Genomic DNA, 20,888 nt, shown 5'->3' on the forward strand with positions numbered 1-20,888 from the left:
AAACTATGTTGAATTGGTTGAGACTCTATGGCCCCTTCCACATAGCTGCATAAAATCCACATTGAACTGGATTATATGCCAGAGTGGACTCAGATAATCCAGTTCAAAACAGATATTGTGGATTATCTGCCTTGATATTCTGGGTTATATGGCTGTGTGGAAAGGTCCTAAGAGATATTCTGTTGAGGCCTGTGTAGTCTCTGAGGATGAGGAAGGGGACTTTTTGGTGGAGTCTGAGGTTTTTACTTCTGAGCCTGTTACTTCCGTTCCTTTTGTTCCTCTTGATCAGGGGTCCCCAAACTAAGGCCCGGGGCCCACATGCGGCCCATCAAAGCCATTTATCCGGCCCCCGTGGTGCGCCTTCCAAAGCTCTGCTTGTTTATAATGGTATTTTAATTATTATTTAATTAATAATTAATTATTAAGGGTTGCTTTGGCAGTGATTTTGGTGCACAAAGGCAAAAGGGGGTTGGACGAAATGGCCCAAGGGGTCTTTTCCAATCCTTCTTCTTCTTCTTCTTCTTCTTATTATTATTATTGACACAAAGACACAGTATAACACAACAAACAATATATATATACGAAATGGCCCAAGGGGTCTTTTCCAATCCTTATTATTATTATTATTATTATTATTATTATTATTATTATTATATTATTATTATTATTATTGACACAACGATGTTGTATGACACAGCAAACAAGATAGACATGCTGGATTTCGTTTCACAAAACCACAAGTCGAACACTTCCCAAGTGTCTAGGACTGTGTGATGTATTTTCGGATGATGCGTGCAGATCCCAGCAGGGTGGCCTTTTGCAGTTGGCAGATCGTAATTTTGTCAATGTCTATTGTTTCCAAATGCCGGCTGAGTTCTTTTGGCACGGCACCCAATGTGCCCATCACCACCGGGACCACCTGCACTGGTTTCTGCCAGAGTCTTTGAAGTTCAATCTTGAGGTCCTGATAGCGGCTGAGTTTTTCCTGTTGTTTTTCATCAATGCGACTGTCACCTGGGATGGCGACATCAATTATCCAAACCTTGTTCTTTTCCACAACTGTGATATCTGGTGTGTTGTGTTCCAGAACTTTGTCAGTCTGGATTCGGAAGTCCCACAGTATCTTTGCGTGTTCATTTTCCACGACCTTTGCTGGTTTGTGATCCCACCAGTTCTTTGCTGCTGGCAGGTGGTACTTGAGGCATAAGTTCCAATGGATCATTTGGGCCACACAGTTGTGCCTCTGTTTGTAGTCTGTCTGTGCAATTTTCTTACAGCAGCTGAGGAGGTGATCAATGGTTTCGTCAGCTTCCTTGCACAGTCTGCATTTTGGGTCATCAGCTGATTTTTCAATCTTGGCCTTAATTGCATTTGTTCTGATGGCTTGCTCCTGGGCTGCAAGGATCAGGCCTTCTGTCTCCTTCTTCAGGGTCCCATTCGTGAGCCAGAGCCAGGTCTTCTCCTTGTCAGCTTTTCCTTCAATTTTATTATTATTATCAATATTATTATTATTATTATTGACACAAAGACACAGTATAACACAGCAAACTATCTATCTATATCTATATCTATATATATGCTGGATTTCGTATCACAAAATTACAAGTTGAACACTTTCCCAGTGTTTAGGACTGTGCGATGTGTATGATGATGATGATGATGGTTATTATTATTATTATTAACATTGAGGCTAGGTGACCATCTGTTAGGGGTGTTTTGCTTGTGCTTTTGGTGGACAAAGGTAGAAGGGGATTGGACTCAATGGCCCAAGGGGTCTCTTCCAACCCTTATTATTATTATTATTATTATTATTATTATTGACACAGCAAACAAGATAGATATTAGATATGCTGGATTTCGTATCACAAAATCACAAGTCGAACACTTCCCAAGTGTCTAGGACTGTGTGATGTATTTTCGGATGATGCGTGCAGATCCCAGTAGGGTGGCCTTTTGCAGTTGGCAGATCGTGATTTTGCCAATGTCTATTGTTTCCAATTTATTATTATTATTATTATTATTATTATTATTATTATTATTATTATTATCATCATCATCATCATTGAGGCTGTATTTCTTCCCATTTGATTTTTTTTTTTACTTCACAATAAGAGATGTGCAGTCTGCATTGGAATTTGTTTATAGGGTTTTTTTTTTTTTCAACTATAGTCCGGCCCTCCAATGGTCTGAGAGACCATGAACTAGCCCCCTGTTTAAAAAGTTTGGGGACCCCTGCTCTTGATGATGGGAATGTTTCGGTTAGATCTGTTGTTAGGGAAACAGAAAGTAATTCTTACGAGAATCTGCCAGGGATTGTCTCTGAAATGAGATAGTGCACAGCAGAGACAAAATTGTTGTTCCCAGAGGCTGAGACATTAGCAAAGGGAACGCAGGTGTGAGAAAGAGTGATGTCATGGGTAAGAACTAAAGTTTTGAGATAATGTTTGTCATGAGATAAATGTTGGATTTTCATGGGTCAAGTCGTCTGTCTTAGGAGCTCCAAGATAGGAGTTCTTGTCTTTGGTTCTGTATCTTGCTTTCCTGTTTAAGATCAGTGCCTTGTGAATGGATTACAATTCTTGGTTCAAGTTTGGTGTCCTGTTTTGTCTTGCAAGAACAGCCTTAAGACACTGTGGTAAGTAAATGAAAATTGCTTTACTTCAGCAAAACATAAAGTACAGCACACTCAGTGGAATAATGCAAAAGAAAGCAAGGACGTCTTAGGGCAAATGCAGTTCTTAGTCTCTGATACAGTCTCAAATCAAATACTTACTTCAGTCTTACTTCAGACAAAGAAATAGCAATAAATCCCGATGCAGACTCGGCGCAGGCTCACGGGGAGCGAAGGCATTAGAGTCAGTTTGTTAACAGCAAGAGCTGGCTGCACCTGCTTCTGCTTTATACTTAGGGTTGACCTGGTCTTTGGAGGTCTCTTTGCTTAGCTACGGCCTTATGAGACCATCTAGATGGCTTTTGGAGGTCACTTTCCTTACCTATGGTCCTATGAAACCATCTAGATGGCTTTTGGAGGTCCCTTTCCTTACCTATGGTCCTATGAGGCCATCTAGATGGCTTTTGGAAGTTCCTTTCCTTACCTATGGTCCTATGAGGCCATCTAGATGGCTTTTGGAGGTCTCTTTCTTTACCTATGGTCCTATGAAACAATCTAGATGGCCTTTGAGGGTCCCCTTCCTTACCAATGGTCTTATGAGACCATCTAGACGGTCTTTGGAGGTCTCTTTGCTTACCTATGGCCTTATGAGATTGTCTAGATCAGGGGTCCCCAAACTAAGCCCTGTGGGCTGGATGTGGCCCTCCAAGGTCATTTACCTGGCCCCTGTCGTAAACTTTAGACCTAGGGTTGACCTAAGTCTGAAATGACTTGAAGGCACACAACAACAATCCTAATTTTTAACTATTTCATCATAGTCCGGCCCCCCAACAGTCTGAGGGACTGTGAATCGGCCCTCCACTTAAAAAGTTTGAGGACCTCCTGTTCTACACCATAGAATTACTGCAGTTTGATGCCTTTAAATATCCTGGTTCAGTGCTATGGAATAATGGAAGCTGTAGTTTTACATGGTCTCCACCGGTGCCTTACCAAACTACAACTCCCATGGTTCCAGGGCAGTTAAAGTGGTATCAAACTGTGTCAGTTCTACAGTGTGGATGCAGCCTGTGCTTCTATGGAGCTCCAGGAAGGTGATGCTCAAAATATGAAGCTAGTTGCATTATTGTGTTTCTGAATGGGGGAAAGGAGGAAACCCATCTCCTTTGTGGCACAAGAGGAAATGTGGGCGTTAGGAAGCAACTGCGGAGCTTCTTCCTCCTCTGCGGCACCTTTGTGCTGTTCTTGGCGTGGGCGAGACAAGACGAAAAAGCACTGAGACGCGAGCCATTAAAAGGAGACTTAACAAGGGTTGCAAGCCCTCGGAGCCGACCGCGCATGCGCCAGAAACCAAACCCAGCCACAACAGAGACGACAATACAGTGGGTGCATAGAGGTATGAAATATAGAGTGGCCATTTAACATATGGAGCCATCTAGAAAGGATTTTCCTCAGAATCTCCCAAATGAAATATAATCCTACACTCTACCTTCAGCTGGGAGTACAAAGTGGCGTCCGAACTGAATCCGGAAGATTTACCCCTCATAGTCAGTTCATTCTTCAAAACTATAACCAACTACGAAGAAATCTTAACTTTTCTCAGTGTTCTATATTCAACAAAACAGCCGTTTTCCCGACGCATGCGTACTGGAGCTTCTGAGGCCGTTGCGTTGCTAAGCAACAGGCGAAGCTAACGGCTCCAAGAAAAGAGCCTGGGGATGCGACGTCGCCCACAAGTCCTAGCAAAAGCTGGGAGATGTGCTGAAAGAAGCTAAGAAAGCTAAGTAAGTCTGATTCTGAGAGTGTCTCGTTGCCTGGAATTAAAAGACTTTATAAAACTTTTGCCTCTAATTATGCGTCTACACTGCAAAATTAATGCAGTTTAACACCACTTTAACTTTCACTCAATGTGATGGAATCAGGATAGCTACAATTTTACAAGGTGGTCAGCCTTTTCTGCCCAAGAGTGCTGGTGCCTCACCAAACTACAACTCCCAGGATTCCATAGCACTGAACCATAGCAATTTTGAAGTGGTGTCAAACTGCATTAACTTTTCAGTGTGGACACACTCTTAAGGCTGGATTTACACACTACCATATAATCCAGTTTACCAAATCCAGATTGCAGTATCTGGTTTGAACTGGATCATATGAGTCTATGCTGCCATATAATCCAGTTCAAAGCAAATAATCTGGATTCGTAAACTGGATTATATGGCAGTGTAAATGGGGCCTAAGATACTGTTCTAAGGAAAATAATATTACTGAGGCCCCTTCCACACAGCTGAATAAAATCCCACATTATCTGCTTTGAACTGGGATATATGACAGTGTGGACTCAAATAACCCAGTTCAAAGCTGATATTGTGGGGGCCCTTCCACACAGCCCTATGTTTCAGAATATCAAGGCAGAAAATTCCACAATATCTGCTTTGAACTGGGTTATCTGAGTCCACACTCAGATAATGTGAGATTTTCTGCCTTGATATTCTGGGATATAGGGCTGTCTGGAAGTGATGTTTACCTTGTGATGGCGGCTTCCTGCCTGGGGGAATCCTTTGTTAGGAAGTGTTAGCTGGCCCTGATTGGTTAATGTCTGGAATTCCCCTGTTTTCAGAGTGTTGTTTTTTATGTACTGTTCAGTAATCTGATGGAATCCGTCTGCAAAGCGTTGCAGAAATGGGAGGGATTGCACATATAATTCTAATCGTGTTTTTTGATTTAATGTGGTTTCTGAGACTTTTTTTATACACGTGATTAGCCCTTCAGCTAAAATCTCGAAAGAATAGTAGTTCAAGACTTCCAGGTACGTGATTGAGCAATATGTTGATGTTCAGTCTGGCATCTCACTGCCTGCTCTGTATTCCTTTTAAGGTGTTAGGTACAGCAGGATCACTTCCAGCTCAGTAGCATAAGCCCCTTTAGCAATATTTTAAAAAGCTACCTTTTGCACACAAAATTTTATGATGTACCGTTAAACTATGACTCCAGCCAAAGAATTCCAGCTGTTCTTGTTACCCTCTTGAAAACATTCTCCTGGTTAGCCAGAATTTATCTTTGACTATTTTGCCTACCTCTGTTTAAATAATATCAAATGTGTACATGCATATACCTAGATGTTTCTCAGTGTATTCAGTCTTCCCTCCATATCCACAGATTCAACCATCCATGACTTGAAAATATTCAGAAAATAAAATCTCAAAACACAAACCTGGATTTTGCTACTTTATATAAGGGACACAATTTTACTACTCAATTGGATCCAATGGAACTCAAGCATCCACAACTTTTGATATCCATAGAGACTCCTTTAACCAAACCGCAGCAAATACCAATCGCCCATTTTATATGCCCAGTGTCCATATGTAGATATATTTCTATAAATATATGGACTGTAAATATCGTTTAAAAATATAATTCTTGCATTTGAGAAAGTGGACTACAATTCATTATAAAAAGGGAAGGTTGAGGAGGGGGGTAATGCTATCTATTTAAATGTATTATAGTAATCTGTTTAACAATATAGAATTATATTTGTGTGTTGCCTAATGTGGCTGATGTGGTTTTAAAAAAGTAAACCTGTATGTTGTTTGAATGACTGTCATATTTTAAACCAGCTATGAGAATTATGAGTTCATGTACTACTTCAGTTTTCAACTGTGGCTGAAATAGATATAATTCTGCTTGTTACTGCAGCAGATAGAAACCAAAGATCACAATTAGAACATATGCACATTTTTGACTTGAGAAGTGGAAAACAGGGCTTAATCTAATTACACTGACACTTCTTTAAGAAGCTCTTTAGTTTATGTGACCCTTTAATATGATTTCCTTTTAAGACAGGCCTTCCTAATTTTCTTGATAAAATTGCCCTGCTGTTAATTTAAAATAACTGATTGAATAGCTGCCATGTTCTATTTCTTTAAAGTTCATATTAAAGCGCTTTTCTTAAAATCTCTCCCTCTTGGGAGGAGGGATTTTACTGTGCTTCTCAGCAAGATTGTTAGACTCTCACACATCATTCTTCAATTTATATTGTTTGTCACAGCTTGAGATCTCCTCAAGGACTGCTAGTGTACAAATTCCCCCCTAGAAATCTGGATTCTGACTTAAGTAGTCTGTGACTGCAGAGTTTAGGATGTACTTCATCATATGCTGTCATTTGTCTTTATTAATTGTATTAGAGCATATAAATGAATAATGACTATGTTTAGCATTGGATCAAACACAGTGAAAATAGATTTTGTGTTTGAAACAGCTCACAGTAGACAGTTTTCACCTCTGTTTCTTCTGACTGGATGAAATACTAGCCTTCAGGATTTAATGATTAGTTCATCCATGGTCAAAGATTTAGGGGTGGACTGTGGTGATTTATTCTCCCTCTCCCCCCCCCCCCCCCCCCAATCATGAACTTTGATGTATTTTTCACCCAAGTAACTACAGACCAAGAAAATCCAGGTTCTGTTCCCTGCTCGACCATGAAACTTACTGGGTGATCTTGGTCCAATTACTAATTTTCAACCTGACTCAAAAGCTTGTTACGAAGGTAGAAAAGGCATGCATATCACCTTGAACTCATTCAAACCCATTTTCTTGCATATATAAAAGACTAAATATAGTCTTTTTCAAAAGTAAAATTTATCATTGACCATGAAAAATGCATTCCAGATTGGACCAAAGGCGTATCTACTACAGCATTTTTTCCCCAGATTCCTGTGGGAAGTTTGCAAACAAGACATTAATACAGTAGCACCTTCCTGTTAGTGTACCACAACGTTAGGTATCAGTTTAGCTCAGGGGTCCCCAAACTTTTTAAACAGGGGGCCAGTTCACAATCCTTTGGACCGTTGGAGGGCCAGACTATATTTGGCCACTGAGCAATAATAATAATAATAATAATAATAATAATAATAATAATAATAATAATAATAACAACAATAAAAAGAGGGTTGGCAGAGACCCTTTGGTCCATTTAGTCCAACCCTCTTCTGCCTCTCTGCACCAAAAGCACAAGCAAAGCATCCCTGACAGATGTCCACCCAGCCTCAATGTTGTTGTTGTTGTTGATGATGATGATAATAATAATAATAATAATAATAATAATAATAATAATAATAATAATAATACAGGGTATTGGAAAACAATACTCCTGACCTCACAATTGTGTTAAAAAACAAAGTATGGATTAAGTATGTTGCAATCCCAGGTGACAGAAGGATTGAGGAGAAACAACTGGAAAAGCTGATACGATATGAGGATTTAAAGATCAAATTACAAAGACTCTGGCACAAGCCAGTCAAGGTGGTCCCAGTGGTGATCGGCACACTGGGTGCAGTGCCTAAAGACCTTGGCCTGCACTTAAACACAATCGGTGCTAACAAAATTACCATCTGCCAGCTGCAGAAGGCCATCTTACTGGGATCTGCACACATTATTAGCCGATACATCACACAGTCCTAGACACTTGGGAAGTGTCAGACATATGATCCAATATAACAGCCAGCACAGTGTCTGCTGTGGACTCATCTTGTTGTGTTTCAAATAATAATAATAATAATAATAATAATAATAATAATAATAATAATAATAATAAGGGTTTTAAGAGAAGAAGAGAACTCTTGGTCATTTAGCCCAACCCCCTTCTGCCCTTGTGCCATGGGGGCCGGATAAATGGCTTCAATGGGCCGCATCCGGCCCCCGGGCCTTAGTTTGGGGAGCCCTGGTTTAGCTTATTAGTTTTCTATTTTACCCTTTGATTGCATAGATTTTGTCACTGGCTGTGGTTAGAAATTGAACGAACATTAGACACAACTGCATTCAGTTCCATGACATTCCAGCCATGATAGTCGTTGGATCCGCTACTATGTGAGGTGCAGAATGGAGAACCAAGTAGATTATTTATTCTTCTTAAAGAAAATATGACATTGAAATGTGATAAATAACATCACTTTTCATTAAAAAAATAAAGTGATTCCACTTAATGGGTTAGATAGCTAGAAATTTTGAAGACAATGATTCTTAGTGTGATCTATTTCTTTGCCAAAACATCTGTATTACTGTCTAATATAAATTCAAAGCTATTATAGAACTTAGACCACACAGCTGTGATTCTTCTGAGGAGGAGATGATGTGGGCTCCGTAAGTGAATCAAACAGTAAATAACTGCTCAGTCGCTTACCTTGCACTTCCTTTTTATTGGTCTCTTCTTTGGAGGAGGGCTAATTGCCCTCAGAACCGACCTCTCTGATTTATGGACAAAAATAATAATACATCTGGCAGTGCTTTCAATTTTGTGTTTAGCAAACTGGTGCTTCTTGGGTTTTAGACTTTCCTCTCTGTTTTTGGTACAGACTCCAGTCTCTAGAAACTAAAAAAAAAATTGTTCCTTGCCAAGGCACATTAATGGTACACAGAATGTGATGTCATCTGTACTTACGGGGAAAAGCCTATTGCAAAGTAAGGATTTCAAAATGATTTGGTCATTAATTGTAAACACTTGGAAACTGTGTTGTGGGATATATTCAGACATAATGGCAAATCAAGGTTAGGTTTTAAAACACACAATCAGGTGTGGCCCTTGGGCTCCCATATTTCCCATTTTCTCCCTCACATCAGTTCAAAATTAAGTTCAGTGTTCTGGCAAACCGTAGTTTACTGTTTTGTTGTAATACAGCAAGCTATGGTTTGTGCATGAGATATGTTGTTTATAAATAGAGTGATGGGTTGAACAATTTAGACTTTTCACATTCTGTTTATTGACTTAGAAATTGTCACATGCAAAGAAAAGAGGGAGAACTGAGTTCATTGCTTTTCATGCGCAGTTAGACCATGATTTGGCATTGCAGTGGAATGTCCTTGATGTAATGTCATAGTTTGTATGTAGTAGCAGAAAGTTAAGAATTCATGAAAATTGTCAATGCAAATGGTAAACCTAAATAAATGAAATAATTTAAAAATGAAAATGATTAACAAGCTGGGATTTTGATATTAACATTGCTACAGATTTAAGTTATTATTGAAGTAAATGATCCATACTGCCAGAGCGCCAACACATTTCACATTAACCAGTTGATTCTTTATCTGAAGCCTCATTCTCTTATACGTATTTTTGCAAAAATCCTCACTTTTAGGAATGAAACACTCACGATTATAGAAGTAAAAGGTTTAGCTTAGAATTAGAATCATAGAGTTGGAAGAGACCACAATGAACATCAAGTCCAAGCTTTTACTATGTGGAGACACACAATCAAATCATTACTGACAGATGGCCATTCAGCTTCTGTTTAAAAACCTCCAAAGAAGGAGTCCACCACCATTCAAGGAAGGATATTCTGTTATCAAACAGCTCTTACTGTCATTTTTTCCCCTGGCTTCTCTAGTCATAAGGGCAACTTGAAAGGGAGTGCTGGTCTTTGCACCTAGTTAGTCCTCCTTGTTCTGCACCAGACTCTCCATAGCAACTCCTCATCTGCTTTGAACCCTGAGACTTTCGCTGGGCTTTAAATAGCAATCTGAGATAAAGAAAAGGGAAGGAGAGGAGATTACAAGACAGGGAGAAAATGGGGTTTTCAAAAATCCATGCAAATGTTCCCTTCTCTCCAAAGTTTTAAAAAGGGAACAAGGGGTTGAAAAATGAATGGGATTTCCCCACTTCATTATGATTTTTTACCTTTATTCTTTTAGTAAAGGTAAATTTAAGGAGCACTTTTAAAATAATGTAATTGTTTGAAACAGCCTCTTTTCAGTGCAAATACAATTGATTTTGGTTTTCTCTTCTTATAATGGTTAAGTTAATATGTTGACCCTTTTCCCACTAATGTTGCTATCTCTGACTCTATGGTATAGTAGAATATTGGATTGACATTTGATCAAACGTTGAAATGACTATCTTGCTTTTCACTACTCATACAATATAACTAGGATATCAGGTTACTTGTTATGGTTTGAGAGTTTCTGCAAAAATATGCCTTTGAACTAAGAAACTGTTTATGTAACTAGTTTATATCTGAATCTTTTTTGTTTATCTGTGTGAGATCAATTCACTTGCGTGAACTACAATCACACATAATTGGGTACAGGCCTAGATGTGCAGTGTTGATGTCATGATATTTGGAGACATTTGAAATATAAATACACATGATTTGTAGACATGTAACATAATCACTTCTAAATTATCTGCAAAACATCCTGATCTATATTGTTGTAGCAAAATAAAGCAAAGTCCAATATTTAAAAGCTTACATGTTGTGTTTTGTGCATTTTGGTTGGCCAATAAAAGTATCATTCCCTTGTGGATTTTGGAATTTCTTTTATTTTGCTGTATGGCCAACAAAGCTCACCCTGAATATATGTTTTGATGTTGTTTCAGGATTGAGAGAAAAGAGCAAACCCAGTGAATCAGCAATAAGGGGAAACATTGTTTGGTTCCAAGTTGTGGACATTGCAATAAGAGAGGCAATTAAGCTCAGAAGTAAGTCTGAAACACTGTTAACTCATAGCTTCATAACTATTAAATATTAATGCCTATTCCTATATATCACAGTACACTTAATTGTTCCTATTAAATTCAGAATGATTTCATCGCTGGAGGATCAGAAATACATCTTAGATTTATGACATAGGGCTTGTGCAGTTTCACCTTGTGTTGAGCAAAAGGTCTGATTAGTTTAAGAAGGTGAGACTAGATATTCATTTAACACGGGTACACAGAGAACACAGAGTCAACATTCTGAAGAATCAATTCCATGATTTTTTTAAAAAACCAAAATCAGTTTTTCTTACATAATTGTTCACTTTTGTTTCTGCCTGTTGTGCTATTGAGATCTATTTTTCCCCAGGGAGGGAATGATGCATTTCTGTTTCATCTTCTATCTGATAAATTGAAGTGTGTCAGCAGACAGAGTACTGTGGAACTGAGTCATTAACATCACAGAGAAAATGAAATAAAAGAGTAATTTCATATATATGGGAAACAGGTGCATTTTAACAAACCTTATATAGGAAAAAAACCCTTCTGTATACATACATATCTGAGTGTACATTTGGTGGGCATTTTCCCCATATTATATATTTACATATATACATCACCAGTAAAATACTCACCCAAGTGTGGAAATGCGTAGTAGCTGCATTGGTTAGGTCAAAATTATTGTTGCTGTGTTTCCCAGGTTTCTCATACACACACACACACACACACACACACACCTATATATATATACATATATATGTGTGTGTGTGTGTGTGTGTGAGAGAGAGAGAGAGAGAGAGAGAGAGAGCAACAATTATATTCTTCTGAACTATCTTCTTTTTTCCTTTCTCTCTCTCTCTCTCTTAAAGTTATAATGCATTCATAAAATGGTATTTTTACATTAGAACACTAGAAAGCATTTTTTATTATTCAGAAAGGAGAAAATTTGCCTTTCAGGCCATAGACTACTTTAGCAAAGCACACCCCATTTTTAAGAAACTTTTGGTAGAGCCCAAGGGTAGATCCAATAAATCACTACAAACAGTACCTGCACTCCTGAGTGAGTGAATGAATGACACAACAAAAGACAAAACTCAGCAGCAGTCAGGAGAGATGCCTCAAATGTGTGTTTTAGCAATGTTGTAACCCGCCTCGAACTGTGGAGAGAGGTGGGCAAGAAATAAAAAATGTTGTTGTTGTTGTTGTTATTATTATTACTATTATTAAATCCACAGTGGATTTTTTGTCTCACTGACATATCAACTATCATCACCAGGAAATGATGTATTATTTCTTTGTCATTGTACCTGTGACTTACATTTGGGATGTTCTGTACTGGTGCAGCAGGAATTGGGAATTTGCCATAGCTCTTCAGTAGATTTTTTTAAGGGGAAGGCTTCCCTGGACCTTTCTAGTGTTAGTGTCCAGGATCAATTTGTGTTCAAATCCTCAAATTCTTTTCAATTGCCACAGTATGAAAGCTGCAGAGGTTCCTAACCTAACTGCTGAGACTGCAGTGTCTGAAAAGTAAATACAGTAATGGTGTCAGGTGCATGCACTGGAAAGGAGCAGGCCTACTACCAGAAAACTCCTCTGGAAAACTATAGTGTTTTTTTTTTATTGATGCTGCATAGTCTGTCCCAATTATGTGAGTTTACAGATAAACACTCAAAGAGCTACAGTTACATGCAAGCAATCTGTGCTTCCTAAAGTTTGAAACTCAATGGAAATGGTAAATTTGGAGTGATAACCAGTTATGCCAGAGATATCCATTCCATTAAACTCAGTGAATTACGACTTAGCCCCATGGAAAAAATAATGTTCAGTCAAGGTTCACTGCCTGTTTATCATCTCCTCTTTTGTTTGTTTTTAGAATGGGTAAAAAACTAAAAAAGGAAGTGGAGCCTCCTCCCAAGGATGTGGTAAGTTTACAAAATACTGTTCACTGTGAAAAGAATTGCACAATTACAACCTTCTCCTTCATAGTCTTGTACTCCCACTTACTTCCTCTTGTGCATCTAAAAACGTCTTGTAAAGATAAAATTTTTTGGAGTTGAGCTGTATGTGGGTAAACAGAGTGACCAACCACATCTATTTTATGAAGACTCTTATCATCTGCATTTTGTAAAAGTAAAAAATAGACTTACTCTAAAAATTGTTTGTTATTTCATTAGTTAGCATCCAAGTGCCGAGATAACTTTAACAGGAATGAGGGTAGAATGAACTTGAACTGGAAGTAGGAGATTCTATTTCTGTTCTGCCTCACACACAGAGATGTGAATATGTAATAGAGATACAGTAGAGTCTCACTTATCCAAGCTAAATGGGCTGGCAGAAGCTTGGATAAGCGAATATCTTGGATAATAAGGAGAGATTAAGGAAAAAGCCTATTAAACATCAAATTAGATTATGATTTTACAAATTAAGCACCAAAACATCATGTTATACAACAAATTCGACAGAAAAAGTAGTTCAATACGCAGTAATGTTATGTTGTAATTACTGTATTTACGAATTTAGCACCAAAATATTACAATATATTGAAAACATTGACTACAAAAATGGCTTGGATAATCCAGAGGCTTGGATAAGCGAGGCTTGGATAAGTGAGACTCTACTGTATTACTTTTGTGGCATATGTGAGTAGTGTTGTGGTGGACATCTAGTCCAGATGAGTCTTTTATAGAAAGTATAACAGGTACGCTATACGTACACCTCAGTCTTAATCTTCATGAATTTCCGAGACCAGAGCAGGGCAATTGATGCCCTCTTGGAAATCTTTCATTCATAGGGTTGCCATAAGTCAATGTGGTGGCAAATAACAACAACAAAGTAGGATTTAAAAAGCTTGCTATGAGTATTTCAATTCAGCTTTGTTAAATGGCATAGTTTCTTAAACCTTTTTGTGCAATTAATCACCCTGAAACTTATGTGATTATAACATGGAAAAAGATATGAGATCTGTTAATAGGTATGATTCCTGGTTTAAGGCTATTTTGCAGTGCCATCGTAGCTGGACATCCGTACATACAGGGCCGGCTGGAGATATTTTTTAATGGGAAGCGGGGGTGCTGAAAAGCGCCCCCGCCACCGGCCCCGCCTCCCGCGCCTTGGCCCTGCCCAGCGTGCCCTGGCCCCGCCTCCCACGCTGCGTGGGAGGCGGGGCCAGGGCGATTAGTGAGGGGGGTGGGGCCAGAGTTGGCCCCGCCCCCCGCCCAGCGTGCCCTGGCCCCGCCTCCCACGCAGCGTGGGAGGCGGGGCCAGGGCACGCTGGGCGGGGGGGCGGGGCCAGAGCTGGCCCCGCCTCCCACGCTACTCCCGCTCGCCCGTCTGGCCTTTTCTAGCAGGCCAGAAAGCAGCGGAGGTCCCTCCAGGCCGCGATCGCGGCCTGGAGGGACCTCCGCTGCTTTCTGGCCTGCTAGAAAAGGCCAGACGGGCGAGCGGGAGTAGTGTGGGAGGCGGAGCCAGCTCTGACGCCGCTCCCCCCCCCGCCCAGCGTGCCTTGGCCCCGCCTCCCACGCAGCGTGGGAGGCGGGGCCAGGGCACGCTGGGCGGGGGGCGGGGCCAGAGCTGGCCCCGCCTCCCACGCTACTCCCGCTCGCCCGTCTGGCCTTTTCTAGCAGGCCAGAAAGCAGCGGAGGTCCCTGTAGGCCGCGATTGCGGCCTGGAGGGACCTCCGCTGCTTTCTGGCCAGCTAGAAAAGGCCAGACGGGCCAGGGCGCACTGGGCGGGAGGCGGGGCACCGTCAGGGCGGTGCCCCGCCTCCCGCCCAGCCTGACGGCGCCCCCCCGGGCCTGCGCCCGAGGCGGCGGCGTCAGGTGCCTCAATAGTGGGGCCGGCCCTGCGTACATATGACAATTCAATAAAATTTCCAGATATTTGCAGTATCACATATAACTGCATAATTGTATCAAGATTTAGTTCAATTAAAATTGTTGGGATATGTAAGTAATAACTAACATGAAGTCATATTGATGTCAGTTAGTATACAATACTTGGAAGATGCAGAGTTTTATGATTTCCATATCAATATGGGATTTAAAAGAATGATGTATAATCATATACATCTTTAAATAATTTAGACAGCATTTGTATGCATACTGAATTGGCAGTAGCTAGCTAATAGTATATACTATAGTATATACTATTCTAGGGCTTTGCAGAAGTATTACCCACTCCCTTGGAATTTTCTGCATTTTCTTGTTTTACAGTCTGGAAATGAAATGGCATTGTTACCACTTGGTATATACGTAAGGTGGCCAGCTCAGGATCATCTTGGGCTGTGGGATTTCCAGGCCAAGAAGAAATGAAGGAGTTTTTTTTTATTGTTAAGGTTCTTTGGGCTTTTGGGCCTTTCTAAAACATTATGTTTGGCACAAAGTGAACAATGTTTATTGCCATGAGGACATCACCTCCAGGTGAAGCTTGGTGAGGAGACTCATGTTGTGGGGTTTTTCTCCTAGAATGGGACTATGAAAAAGGTCAGGATGAGGACAAAATTGATGAAGCCAAATATTGAGCAATTCCAGAGGAAAATCTGTTCCAGTCTGCAAGAGACCAAGGACAGGGCAATGATTCTAACATATAACAAGGGCAACACTGACTTAAAAGCAAGAACTTAAATATCTTAATATGAAACTACTTCTACTACTGCTACTACCACTACTAAAGCTTTATTTGTATCCCGTCACCATCTCTCCGAAGAGACTCAGGGCGGCTCACAGAAAGCATTCAATAGTGCAACAATATACAAATACAGCAATATACAAAAAGATACAAATTAACAACAATAGAATTAACCCAATTTACTAAAAACAGCAATAAAGCCCCTAATAATTTAAAAGATTGCCCAGTTATATTCAATTGAGAATCTGTGGCAAGACTTGAATATTGCTATCTTTCCAACTTGACAGAGCTAGGAAGATTTTGCCAAGAATGGGCAAACATGGCAGGTTTGCTGCCAACGATTCTTCTTCCAAATGTGACTGATACATATGCAACCCATAAGTGCCAGTTTGATTTTGTTTATTTAACAATGTTATGTATCTTGTGTACATGAAGTGGCAACAATGTCAGTTCCAGGATGTAAACAGAAGAAAATGTGGAAAACTGAGATGGGGGCAGTTTAAATAGGTCTACAAGACAGTGTAGAAGTATTGCAGAGCCATGAACTAGAAAGAATGAAATTTCTAACATCATCTAACCTCAAATTTCTGAAAATGGATCTTGGAATATAAGTAGCAGCATAGACACAAGGCGTTTCCCCCCCAAGTTCAAGATATTCAAGGGAGTACAGTAAAAATGCTCAATTTTGTCAGTGTTCTGAAATGTTTGATTTCTAAACAAAGAGTCAAAGGCTTTTACAACATTTGCCCTTTCTTCAAACTATGTCACTTTCAAACAGTCCATTAAATAGGGTCAGAGCAGCTGGATTTAATCATGGAGTTTTCTCTGCTTGACAAAGGTCAGAAATGGAAATGAACATTTTGCATCGCTTCCAGATGGCTGAACAGGAACCATGTTATCACAGTGCTTTGACCAGTCTGGCATCCTGGAGAGCTGGCCTTTGAGATATAAACTGATGTGAAGATAGCACAAGGAGGACTATCTATTTTTAAATCCACTGTACTCATGTGGAACATGCCACCTATGGCCAAATTCTGTTACCATCCTTGAATTATTTGAAGAGGTTTATTTGCTAGGATTCTTTTGCCAAGAGAGGGAGAGTTTGCTGGCTTTTCAGTAACCAGAATGACAAATTGAACTTGTGAGAAACTTCTTGGAATCTTACTTGATATAGAACAAATAAGTATTTTTAATTCCTTGAAAGGTTATTTGAATCCACAAGGGAGCTGTGATATCCCCCCAGCTTTCTTTGAATATATGGAAACTCTTATTAATCTTTATCTGAAACTATGAATGTAACCTACCAAGCACTTATGCTGTACAAGTCCTGTTGGTTTCAAATAGATTGTGTGAGGAGATATGTAGAATTTCTGCTGAAATTGCCAGATTAAACAGCCATATAGTTAGAGACCATGGAGATCAGTGAAAAGGTGGGTCAGAGATTTTGCAGAACAGTTGTTTTGAAGATAGTGGCCACCAACAAAGAATTCAGCAAAGGATTCACTTGTCTCTATTTATTGGCAAAGGCAGTGAGGGTTTATGGGAGTTCTGGTCCAAAGACTGTGGAGGACACCAGGTTTCTAAACCTGCTCTAAATATTAATTCTGTGTTTTGTCCCATGCCAAACAGAGTCTAAGATAAAGGTCTTGATAGATTCCATCTAGAAATATGCTGATTTCAGTGAATTTTGATCAATTATTTTTGGAGGGAATAATGATATGCTTTTGCAAAGTGTTCCATGACTATATCATTATATACTGTGAGGGTTTTTTGTGTCAGGAGTGACTTGAGAAACTGCAAGTTGCTTCTGGTGTGAAATAATTGGCCATCTGCAAGGATGTTGCCCAGGGGACGCATGGCTGTTTTACATCCTGTGGGAGGCTTCTCTTGTGTCTCTGCATAGGAAGCTGGAGCTGACATACGGGAACTCACCCTGCTCCCCGGATTCAAACTGCTGACTTTTTGGTCAGTTGTCCTGCCAGCACAAGGGTTTAACCCATTGCGCCATCGGAGGCTCCTATACTTTTAGAGATCCAGCATGAATTGAATATCTTTATAACTTATATAATATTTTCATTGTATTGATGGTGCTAAAGAAAACAGACATTGTTCTACCTACTCACGTCATTACGTTACCTCCTATTCTTGTATTGCAGCTACTCTCGGGGTCAAGTTAGACAATATGTTAAGCAAGTATTTGAAACAGATACACCTTCAGGTCATGAAAGACTTTTCTTTTTCATAACACTTGACTAACCTCACCTATGTGTCTTGCATTTAGAGTGCTTTGTTTAGTGATTAGACTTTGGGAGATAAATGCAAATTTAATTTGCAAGTCTGATTGCCAAAGCACATATTTCTAAGAAGACTTCTTTGTGAGAAGGAAATGTGTTAATTATAGGGCCCTTTATTTATCCATATACCCGTTCATCAAATGTGAGCTTACCTTAGTATCCTTACTCTTGTTTTGCACAGATGCCAGATGAAAGTGAATAATTGGTGTGTGTAATGGTGTGGTATTTTTTCCTCTTTCATTTTCTTTCAGCTTTTTCATTCTCTTATATTGGTTGCATTCTGCTTACTTTATGACTGCACTAAACAGTGAGCCAGATCTCTACAATGAATAATTTATGGTGCTCCCCATTCACATCTTCTCTTGCACTTTTGTGTGGGACCTTATGAGCTGGTCGAGTAAAATGTATTTTAATGTTGATTATTTGTATGTGTCATATTTTACATTTGTGTTACACTGTTTGGTAGGATCTGTAAGTTCTTTGTTTATAACTTCATGCATTATTATTACATAAAGCCATAGATTTACTGATTTTGTAGATGGTGGGAATGCTGTGACTGTCGTTGAGTTGGATTTCAGTAAAGCATTTTATAAGATTCCCTATAATACTTTGATTAATAAACTGACTAAATAAATATAGAATAAATAGACATATTATGAAGTGGATTCAAAGTTAGTTTGAAAACCATGCTTGAAAAGTTGTCATCCGTGGCTGTGCTTCACATTGAAAGGCGATCTCAAGTGGAATGCCACAGGGTTGTAGGCAGACATGTTTCAATATTTTTGTCAATATTTAGAAGATGATGGGGTAGACAAAATCCTTATAAAATGTGTAGATGAAGGAAAACTGGGTAGGCTAGCCCACACATTGGAAGATAGGAACATGGTTCAAAGGAACCTTGATGAACTAGAAAATTGAATGATCTAGCAAATGAACTAGAAAATTAATAAAACGAAATTCAACAGAGACAGATAAAAAGCACACAAAAAATAAAAGTAAAGATATAGGATGGAGAATACTACATGAGAAAAGGACATTGGACTTATTGTTGATTATACATTGAACAAGTGTTTGTCGCAGCTGGGCAGCGGGGATTCCCAGCTGCCTGATGGAGTCCCAGGTGGGCCGGATCTGGTGTCTAGGATGCTGGACCAACCTCATTTGGAGGGTCAGTAGGGAAGTGCCCCAAGTCTAATGGTTTTAAGTTACAGGGGGATATATTTGGATTGAACATTAAAAGAAACCTTTAGACGGGGAAGTGGTTTGGGAATGGATCTAGAGAAGCGATACAAGGTCTTCTTCAGTGGATGTCTTCAAAAACAGCTGCCATCTGAGGAAATCCTGCACAAAGCAAGGAGTTGGACTTGGTGGTTCATAGCCCCCTCCACCTTTGTGATTCGATACTCAATTAAATACCTTAGAGCAGGGGTCCCCAAACTTTTTAAACCGGCGGCCAGTTCACAGTCTCTCGGACTGTTGGAGGGCCGGACTATAGTTTTTTTTTAAAAAAAAACTATGAACAAATTCCTATGCAGTGCACACTGCACATATCTTATTTTGAAGTAAAAAAACAAAACAAGAATAAATACAGCCTCAATGTTAATCATAATCATAATAAAAATAAAGAGTGTTGGAAGAGACCCCTTGAGCCATTTAGTCCAACCTCCTCCTGCCTTTGTGCATCAAAAGCACTAGCAAAGCACCCCTTAATAACGCACCAGGCGAGGAAGGAGACGGGAAAGGTGCGCGCCTTTCCCTCCTAACCCCGCGCCACACACACCTTCCTCTGCGGAGGAGGAGGGAGCTGCCGCCGCAGGGACCGGATAAATGATTTCGATGGGCCACATGTGGCCCCCGGGCCTTAGTTTGGGGACCCCTGCATTGGAGACTTGTCAGATGTACAGATTCAGGGCTACTAGGTTTGAGAATATTCTTACCTTTTGTTTTGTGAGCAGCATGAAAGAAGCTGAAAGTCTAGGAATATGATGCCTTTAAACATGTACTTTTGTATGGCAATCATCTGAATAGAACACACAAATATACAAAGGATAGTTTTTAACATAGGGAGAAGTTGTAATGGCAGTGGTGACTTTGTGAATCAGTGTGTTCTCTTTTGATTTCTTTGTGAACATGTCCAATTACTCTCTTTTAAATGAAAAGCTGTTAGCATACTTTAAAAAGAAAAAGTTGACTGAGTCCAGGCATTTCTTTGATGGATGGTCAGCCATCTCTTTTGTTAAGCAGCCTATTAGCTAAATGTTCCAGGGCAAGTGCTGGACATATCTTCAATGAGAAATAATGTTTGAAAGAGAGATCTCCCTAGAATGTGAAGCCTATTTTGTCTTCTGAAACTCCCCTGCCTCCCTTCTAGCTAAAGGTATGGTATTAATGCATGTGTGTAGGCATCAAAAGAAATGTTAAGTCAGAGAGAGAGAGAGTCGGGGAGAACTGAGGGCTAACAGAAAGCTCAGGGGGAGTGGATAAATTACAAAAATTGCATAAATTGCTATTACTGGAACTTTTCATTGCTGAAGGAAGGAGGTATTGGATAACAATATTTATGTTTTTAATGCTGTTTTAGCAGGCTGGCTTGAACAATAGCAGAAATGTAAAAAAAAATGTAAAGACAGAAGTGAACACAGAACATTCTCTCTTGTCTTCCATTCTTATGAAATGTGCATTTTTGTTCTGAAGCAAGAGTATATATTCCTCTACCACCTCATCTCTTTTTTCTATCAGAAATGGGATCAATAGCCTGCCTTGAAGCAAGGCTACTCCATTCCCCATCTCTGCCAGAATTATATCCACAGTGATTTAGTTCTATGAGTGCTAGGCTGATGTAGAGAATATTTATCGGTAGCCCAGGAACAGTTACGAGATCCACTTATTAAGC

General features: G+C 39.7%; 1 protein-coding gene across 5 annotated transcripts in view; it reads left to right on the plus strand.

Annotated features, from left to right (window-relative positions):
• Positions 1-20,888, plus strand: part of armc3 (armadillo repeat containing 3) — an 82,135-nt gene that overhangs the window by 17,682 nt on the left and 43,565 nt on the right. Inside the window, exons 1-3 of one of the 5 annotated variants that reach the window (XM_016994298.2) lie at positions 3,969-4,392; positions 10,977-11,078; positions 12,949-12,997. In XM_016994298.2, the coding sequence (XP_016849787.1) occupies positions 12,950-12,997 (48 nt within the window). In that variant the 5' untranslated portion in view covers positions 3,969-4,392; positions 10,977-11,078; position 12,949. Of the gene's footprint in view, positions 1-3,968; positions 4,393-8,955; positions 9,065-10,976; positions 11,079-12,948; positions 12,998-20,888 lie in introns of those variants that run through there. The other 4 variants (XM_016994292.2, XM_016994296.2, XM_062983766.1 and 1 more) reach the window with 4 other exon arrangements.

The sequence above is a fragment of the Anolis carolinensis genome, chromosome 6 (genome assembly GCF_035594765.1).
Source record: "Anolis carolinensis isolate JA03-04 chromosome 6, rAnoCar3.1.pri, whole genome shotgun sequence".
Taxonomy (NCBI): domain Eukaryota; kingdom Metazoa; phylum Chordata; class Lepidosauria; order Squamata; family Dactyloidae; genus Anolis; species Anolis carolinensis.